At 18.9% G+C, this 10,000-nt stretch overlaps 3 protein-coding genes across 3 annotated transcripts in view; 1 reads left to right on the top strand and 2 right to left on the bottom strand.

Moving 5' to 3' along the window:
* PF3D7_0919100 (DnaJ protein, putative) overlaps positions 1–1,345 on the bottom strand; it is a gene marked incomplete at both ends in the record, with an annotated part of 2,057 nt that extends 712 nt beyond the window's left edge. The window contains 4 exons of the mRNA XM_001352026.1: positions 77–195; positions 327–444; positions 545–699; positions 1,255–1,345. Of these exons, the coding sequence (XP_001352062.1) occupies positions 77–195; positions 327–444; positions 545–699; positions 1,255–1,345 (483 nt within the window). The remainder of the gene's footprint in view (positions 1–76; positions 196–326; positions 445–544; positions 700–1,254) is intronic.
* A 3,480-nt stretch (positions 1,346–4,825) lies between these two features.
* On the top strand, positions 4,826–6,133 carry PF3D7_0919000 (nucleosome assembly protein; the record flags this gene model as incomplete). The annotated part of the gene is made up of 3 exons (XM_001352025.1): positions 4,826–4,878; positions 5,195–5,247; positions 5,430–6,133. 3 exons carry the CDS (start codon positions 4,826–4,828, stop codon positions 6,131–6,133), a joined length of 810 nt encoding a protein of 269 aa, XP_001352061.1.
* Positions 6,134–6,751: 618 nt separating this feature from the next.
* PF3D7_0918900 (gamma-glutamylcysteine synthetase) lies at positions 6,752–9,943 on the bottom strand (the record flags this gene model as incomplete). Its single annotated transcript, XM_001352024.1, has 1 exon — positions 6,752–9,943. The coding sequence occupies one exon, from the start codon at positions 9,941–9,943 to the stop codon at positions 6,752–6,754; it is 3,192 nt and encodes a 1,063-aa protein (XP_001352060.1).
* Between the last annotated feature and the right edge of the window lie 57 nt (positions 9,944–10,000).

Below are 10,000 nucleotides of genomic sequence, written 5' to 3'. Positions count from 1 at the left end.
ATTGTTAATATTTATTATTCGCACACAATTCCACGTATACATATATACAATCCTTTATATTTTTATAATTTCATACTTGTCTTGAAAATTCTAATTTTTTTGGATATGATAGAAAATATCCTATAATAAAAAACATTGTGTGTTGAACTAAAGAAAGACAAATTAATAACGTCGCTGTGTTGTCATCTATTTCTCCTATAATTAAATATAAAATAATATAAAATAAAAATTATTTAATAAATAAATATTTAGATGACCTGTTCAGGTGAAATTAAGGAAAAAAAAAAAAAAAAAAAAAAAAATATGGACTTTTAGCTAGTTCATACCATTTTTGTAATCTCCAAATCTATTATAATTACTTCTTCTTACATCATCAGTTAAAACATCATAAGCTTGCTTTAATTTTATAAATGATGAATTAGCAGACTCGTCAGGGTTTTTATCCTAAAAATAAATGACAAGAAAAAAAAAAAATATATATATATACATATATATATATAACATTTATTAAAAATATTTAACGTTTATTATCTTATAAACCTACAGGATGATAAATTTTAGCTGCTTGTCTATAAGCTGTCTGTATTTCTTGTTTCGTAGCATTAGGTGTGATATTTAAATAAGTATAGTAATTTTCTCTTTTCCAGGGTATACCCTTGTATAATAGAAAAGACAAAATTAATATATAAGTAGCGTATTCTGAAGAAGAAAATAAAATAAAAAAATAAATATATATTAAAATGTTATTGCAAATATATATATATATATATATATATATATATATATATAGTACTTTTTTTTTTTTTTTTTTTTATATTTAGATTATATGTAAGAATATAATTTAATATATATAATCATGAATACTTTTTTCTTCGAATTAATAAATAGAAATAAACAATATTAAACATATAAATATGTATAATTCTTTATGATAATATAATAATAATTAGACTACATATAATTTAAAGAAAAATTATATGATTGAATACATGATATATATGATAGGCTTGTATTTTAAATGTACAACACTTATTATTCTCAAATGATAAAAATAGGTAAAAAAAAATGGAATATGAAAAAAAAAGGAAACACAACATATATAAATAAATAAATATATATATATATATATATATATATATAATATGAATGAATGAAAGGTAATACTGTATGAAAATATGAATTATATATAAGTATATAATATATAAAAATAGAATTAAATATATATAGTTTTTTTTTTTTTTTTTAAAAGCTAACTGAATTTTTGAAGGAATTTTATTTTATCACTATTTACTATTGCAACTCCAAAAGCTGCAACAATAACTTGCAATATTATATCGTTCAACATTTCTAACAAATAAAATATTTTCCCAAATTATGTATTAGTTCTTTTAATTAACTTTTATAATTGTGTTTTCTCTTTTCTCTTATTCTTTTTTTTTTTATTTTCTTGTTTTTTTTTTTTTTTTTTTTATTATTATTATAATAAATATTATTATTATTTCTTTTCTTTTTTTTTTTTTATTATTTTTTCTCTTCTTTTTTATTTTATTATATTTTCTTTTTTTTTTATTTTTAAATTTACAAATTTAATGATTAATTCTTTTCACTAGTTGCTGTCATTATACAAATTACATAATATATATAAAAATAAAAAATGTTCACCATAAAAATCTTATAAGAAAAAAGATATACTTAAAATAATATATCCTCATATATATAAATATATATATGAAATAATTATATATTGCTCATTGCATATAAATATTTATATATATATTATATATATATATGTATATATTATATGTATATATTATATGTATATAATATATGTATATATTTATATATATATATATATATATATAAATATAATATATTTTTTTATTTTAACCTCGTGTAATATGCATGTTCCCTTCAAAGTTTTACATAAATTTTATTCCCATTATAATAAATATATTATATATGTATATATAAATATATAATTATTATATTGAATATATTGAATTTATTGTAAGAATAAAAGTGAAACAATATATAAATATATATATATATATATATATATATATATATATTATAAAGAAAAAAGGATGGAAAATGTTTTATATATGTATAATAATATTATATATTCATAAATATATATTAATATAATTTTGGAGAATTTATTTTATTTTTTATTTTTAATTTATTATTTTGTATTTCACTTATATCAAAACAATTAATTGAAAAAAAATATATTTATAATTATATATATCATTTATTATAAATATGAAATTACGGCTACCTTTTAAAAAATCAAAAAAAAAGTAAAAGAATGAAAAGAATAACGAATAGTATATTTCACAAGTAGAAATTCTTAATTTAAAATTGTACTTAAGTAATACTTATGCCAGAAAAATATAAATGTTATGATATATAATATATATGTTTTTTTTTTAATCTGATCATTTTCATTTTATCATTATATATTGTTTTTGTTATATACGTGAAAAATTCCTATTGTATTATCTAAATATACATAAAATAATACAAAATGTGAAAAGAGTGTGATGAATTTTATAGGAATATGATATATAATTTTTATTTTGGATATTACTTATTATATATATATATATATATATATTTATTTATTTATTTTTTCTCTTTTTTTTTATTGGTTTAATATGATACCATAAAAGATATATATATATATATATTGTATATATACCAGTTAACAAAAAGAATAAATATTAATTTAAAATAAAAGCCAAAATGTGGAAAACGAAATATATTGCAAATGTTATTATGTGCTCACATGGACAAACTTATGAAACACTGTAGTTAAATTGTAAATATGATGATAGATAGATAAATGAATGAATAAATAAATAATTATATGTATATATATATATATATATATATATATATATATTAACATATACTTTATATATACACATTTTTTAGTTATAAAATTATGGATATATAAGAAATGATGCCTTTTATAATTTTTCTTTTTTTAAAAATATATAATAATATATAATAATATATTATATTACCACTATGACATTATTATATATTACTAAAATTTATTAATTATTATTTTTTCCTTTTATTATTAAATAATAATTATATCGTTTATAAAAGACGCCAAAATGAAACATATTTATAGAAATAATGTTTTAATTAATTTATTTATTTTGTGATATATTAAAAATGGCTATATGTATTAAAATGTATACATATATATAAAGCATACCTTTTTCTTTCTTTTTTTTTTTTTTTTTTTGCTATAATTATTATGGGAAGGAAAAGAAAAATATAAACGTATACAATACTATAATATTATATATATATATATATATAATATACCTTTTTGTATTTATAAAATATTTCGTATAATTATTTTATACACTTTTTATTATACAAATCGTTTTTGGATATTATATATAAAAAGAAAGAAGACCTTACATCCTTATATAATATATTATTCATTATAACATATTATATATATTTTTCTTTTCTATATATAATATTTTCATAATTCAAAAAATAAAAGAAAACATGTAATAAATGTGATATATAAAAATAAATATATTATTTTATGTAAATAAAAAAAAAAAGAAGTACATGTATTAAAATTTATAAAGAAGAAAATGTATATTTAAAAGATTTTCTTTTTTAAAAAGTTATATATTTTTATATAATTATATTATATATATATAATAAATATATATATATATATAAATAATAATAATATAATAGTATTAAAAATGCTCAATATAAAAAGAAAGAATGGCATATAATAATTATCATATAATAATAAATAAAATATTCCTATTTCATAAATACTAAAGAAAAGAAATATATATATATATATATATATTTTTTTTTTACAATATTATTTTATTTTTATATTAAAAAAGAACATAAATTAAAATGACAAAAAAAAAAGAAAAGAATATTGTATTATATAAATATTATGTATATATATAATACATGATATTATGTGATTCATATTTAAAAAATATAAAAATTACAAAAAATATAATATTTTTTTTATTACATTATTTTATATTTTCATAATAATTATAAAATATATAAATACATATATATAATATATATTATATACAATACATATATTTTTATTATAATAATACTAAATTTTTTTTTTTTTTTTTTTTTTTTATAAAGAATTAAATAGAAAATTTCTTTCCTATTTTTTTTCTTCATAATATATTTTTTTAAATACTTTTAAAACATATATATTATAATATATATATAATATTAAACATATACATGAAAATATTAAATTTTATATAAAAAAATATATTTTTATATATATATATGTATTAATATTACATACATACTATATATTTTATATATAATATATTAATAATAATATTATTTATTATTCCTTTAATATTTTATATATATATTTTATACATATTATTTTATTTATTATTTTTTATATGTATTATTTATTTATTTATTTATTTATTTTTATATTTTAGTGAATCACTTTTCTATTTATATATATATATAATATCTAAAATAAAAAAAATATGAAGTTTAATTAAAAAAAAGAAAACAAAGTTCTATTTATCATCTTTTTAAGTATATATAAAATACAATAATTTAAATAATCACATTGTAATTAAGCTTATATTTTCATATTTCATAACATTTTTTTTTTTTTTTTTTTTTTTAATTTTCTTATTATATATTTTAATGAATAGTATAATACTATTTATGTAAAAGAAACAAAGAAAAAGAAAAAAAAAAAAAAAAAAATTTATAATATATATAATATTATATATATAATATTTATAATAATACAAAAAAAAAAAAGAAGATGAAGAGAGATCGTTCAGAAAACTCTGTTGAAAATACAGACCCCAAGCATACGTAAGAATATTTTATAATATGTTTATATTTTTATATATGATAATATGAAATCATATAAAAAAATAAATACGAAGAATTGTATTATATATATAAATATATATATATATATAACCAAACATATAACAATTAATATATAACTTTGTAATTATTAATTGTAACCGTTTTATATGTGATAAATATTATTTCCATGATCATATGATACATATATATATATATATATATATTTAATATATGAAATATAAATAGGCTTATATATATATATATCCATTGTGATTATATATATATGTTTTTTTTTTTTTTTTTCTGTTTTATACAGCAAAATTGAAAATGATGATCCTTTGATGCCTTTCATGCAAGATTTTGAAGACAGTAATATATTATATAAAATAAGACATATATATGTATAATTTGTTTGTTTTTATATAATGTATATTGTACATATCGCACAACATATATATATATATATATATATATAAATCTATTTATGTATGTATGTATTTATTTATTTATATTTTTTTTTTTTTTTTTTTTTTTTTTTTTTTTTGTAATAGTCCAAAAAGATATTGAACAGCTAGATATAAAATGTGCCCATGAACAAATGAACATCCAGAAACAATATGATGAAAAGAAAAAACCCTTGTTTGAAAAAAGAGATGAGATTATTCAGAAAATTCCAGGTTTTTGGGCTAATACATTAAGGAAGCATCCAGCATTAAGTGATATAGTACCAGAAGATATTGATATATTAAATCACTTGGTAAAATTAGATTTAAAGGATAATATGGATAATAACGGTTCATATAAAATAACATTTATATTTGGTGAGAAGGCTAAAGAATTTATGGAGCCATTGACTTTAGTAAAACATGTAACATTTGATAATAATCAAGAAAAAGTTGTTGAATGTACACGTATTAAATGGAAAGAAGGAAAAAATCCAATAGCAGCTGTAACACATAATAGATCCGACTTAGATAATGAAATTCCTAAATGGTCCATCTTTGAATGGTTTACAACCGATGAATTACAAGATAAACCAGATGTAGGAGAATTGATAAGAAGAGAAATATGGCATAACCCATTATCTTATTATTTAGGCTTAGAAGAATTTGATGAATTTGATGACGATTTTGATGAAGAATTTGATGACGATGATGATGACGATGATGATGATGACGATGATGATGATGACGATGATAAAGATGATGATTTAGATGGTGATGACGATGGAAATAATGATGATAACGATGATTAAGCATTTAAAATATATATATAAATCAAAAAAAATAACATATAATGAAACGTTATACATTAAAAGTAAAATATATTATATATATATATATATATATATATATATATATATATATATATTATATATATATAATAAATAGAGAGAAATAATTTTTTTTTTTTTTTTTTTTTTCAAAAAATTATACACATATGTATATATATATATGTTAATATTTATGCGTATGAATATTTTTGAGCATTTACAAAAATTCTTATATTTATGTGACTCCTTTATTTTTTATTTAAAAACCATATTTTAAAAAAGAAAAAAAAAAAAAAGAATTTTCAAGAACATATGACGAAAAATTAAAAAAATTCTATTAAAATATATGTATATATGGTATAAAATATTTAATGAAATATGGCATTGATGGTATGATGGTACCTATATTGTTGCACATATATATTTTTTTTTTATGTGTAAGTTTTTCAAATGTTTATAATAAATAATGAAATAAAAGAAAAATTAAAAAAAAAATTAAAAAACAACATATTATAAAAAAAAAAAAAAAAAAAAAAAAAAAATACATATATATATAATATATATATATATATATATATATATATTTATTTATTTATTTATTTATGCACTCAGTTCGTACATTTTTTTTGCAAACTCCACTGTATTATCCATAGATTCCTCATAAATTGTACGTCTGGTACATGTACAATAATCCTGGTCATCCTTAAGTACTTCATTAAGTAGCAAGTATTGCGTATAATCCTCTCCTGAAATATATTTATATGCCAAGGACTTCAGGTATTGGCTTTCATTAATTTGCCTTATATCACTTTTTATCCTTTCTTTATATGGATCGACAAAAACACCTAATAATTCTTGTGGTATGATTAATCCCTTTCCAATATCAGCTATTAATTTACATATATCATAATTAATTTTACTATTGATATAAGAATTTTTTTCATAAGCTGGATGATTTAATATAAAATTTCTTAAATACATAGCACCTGTACATATTTTTCCACTACATCTTTGTTTAACGAATTCAATATATTCATCTATTTTATTTTTGGCTGATTGATTTAATAATCCTTCTTTAAATAGTTCGTCCACATATTTGTAACATAAGAAAAACAATCCATTGGTTTCATTAAAAAATATATCATATATACTTTTTTCCTCAAATTCATTATTCAAGGTATCATAACTTAGATCTTTACGGAAATAAAATTTTTCTTTTGTTAAAGCTTCTCTTTTGGATGCTCTAAATAAATTTTCTTCTAACAATGTCATAGGAATATATAAATTTAATCTTTCTTTTAATATAAATTTAGATAATAACATAACTAATGTAACAACACAAGAATTCTCAAAATCGGTAATTTGAATATCAGGAGTTCTAAATTCAACTCTCCATCCAATTGAACTAGGTCCTTTAAAATGATTATCAAGAATTGGAGGTGGCTTAAAACGTACACTATTCCAATTAGTACTTTGAAAATTTTCAAAATGTTGATGAGATGATAAAACCTTTTCTTCATAATCTTCTATAAATTCAAAATTATCACTTAAATATATCTTATTCATATTTATATCTTTTTTATTATTATATTCAATATGGCAATTATTATTATGGTTATTATCATTAGATTTATTCATTTCTTTTATACTACTATCATTTTTATTCCTATCCTCATTGTCTAACAAAACTTTTGATGACAAACTATTTGATGATGACCCTTCTACCATACCTTTAATTTTATCTTCATCGTTTGACAATTCCATTATTTTCTTCTGAATTGTAGCAATGTCACGTTCACTATAGGAACCTTCAAAAACAACAATTGGATCTCTTACAAATAAAGATGCTATATGTCTAGCTAAATATTCATCCACGTTTTCCTTTTTCAATTTGTCATACACATTTTTGTCAAGTATTACATCTACATCGTTATAAAAATAGTAATTTCTTTTTAAAGGTAACTCATTGGATATATATAAGGATATTCCTGAATATCTTGGTTTACATATATATGATAATTCTTCTTCCGTTCTACAATCAACACTGTTAGATATTACTCTCCATCTTGTATCTGTTTCAGTTAGAAACCCACCTAAATAGGGAGTACATGCAGTAAGAGCAAGGAAAAGTGGTGCAATAACGGCTAGTTGATCATACACATATTTTGCATCATCAACAGTTGGAAAAGACATGGTTAATTGTTGACAACACATACTCATACCAAAAAACATAGCATCTAAATATACATAATTTTTAATTGGATTTTTACATTTTTCTGAATATTCTTGTATAAATTCTCTATTATAAACATAAATATAATCACCTTCATCATCCATATTCGCAAATAAACTATTTTTCAAAACCCTATCCATAAGGCTATTTTCATTATTATTTTCTTCTTTATTTGTCATAGCTAATGTAAAATTAGACGTGTTTAGTACCTCATCTCTTGGATTGTTATTTTTTCTATCTATAATCTTTTTGTTTGTCATAGATTTATTCCATATTAGGTGTTCATCTAATGTGAGTTTCTTCTTAACTTTTTTAAAAAGTCTTTTATCATTACAATCAAGTGACATTTTCCAGTGATCCATTTTTTCGGTATTAATATCTTTATATATAGGATTAAAGGATACAATTTTGGTTCCTCTTCGTTTTCTTATATTTTGTGTTAAGGTAACATATCTGGCATGAGGACTTATAGTCATATCTGTAATAAGTGCACTTTTACTATATTTATTTGTTTGTTCAGGTTTAAAAACTTCACATTCGAAAAGTGAATCTGTTTTTTTTAATGAACTAATAAATATATCTTGTGTATTTGAACTATCATTAACATTATTGTAATCATTACAGCTTCTTGGTGTATTATCCTTTTCTTTATTTTTATTTTCTATTTCATCATCATAGACATATTGTATCATTTGTTGACGTTGTTTTGGTTGTACATTTTGTTGTTGTAAATTCGATTGGTATTGTTGCTGTTGTTGTTGTTGTTCGTTTTCATTTTCGTCTTCTTCTTCTACTTCTCCTTCTTCGTCATTTTTTGCAAATACTGTATCTGAATTAACAAAATTGGTAGATTTATTTTCATCCATCTCATAGGATACCATTTCAATAGAAGAGATTTTATTTTGATCAAATGCATTATTAACAATTTTAGATTCATTGTTTTTATTATTAATTATTTTGTGTATATTATTATTTGAATTATGAACCTTTTCTTTAATTTTCGCATTTTCTATAAATTCGACTTTTCCTTTTGAATCAAATTTCTTTTTTGTACTTTCATGGCCAGTAATTCTTCTAGCCATAAGAACACTATTATTTAAAAGAACATTAGGAAAACAAGGAAGTGTAATAGCTCTAGCTCCTTGAACGGCACTAAGAACATTATTTAATTTACTTCTTCTAATTCTCATACAATCTTCAACAAAACATGAAGAATTAATATCTAATTTAAATGGTACTGATGGAGTACCTTCTATAGTAAAAGAAGAATATTCTGGAGTCCAATGTGAACCATATTGACAGTCAATAACACTTTCTAAATTCATCATTTCATCTATTAAATCAGAAGCACATAATAAGGCAGACGATTCTTTTAAGCTTTCATCATTTCTTATTATTATATATTCAATTTCATCACCAAACATTATATTTTCATCATAACGGTCTTTATTTAATTTATATACATGTACAAACTGTAATATACCATATAATCTAATTAAAGATTTCACATCTTGTACATCATCCCAGCTTAATGGCGTTCCGATTTTTAGAAAACCCATATTGAGAAAAAAAAAATAATCTATATATATATATATATATATATATATATATATATG

The sequence above is a fragment of the Plasmodium falciparum genome (genome assembly GCF_000002765.6).
Source record: "Plasmodium falciparum 3D7 genome assembly, chromosome: 9".
NCBI lineage: Eukaryota > Apicomplexa > Aconoidasida > Haemosporida > Plasmodiidae > Plasmodium > Plasmodium falciparum.
This window is presented reverse-complemented; position numbering and strand designations above follow the sequence as displayed.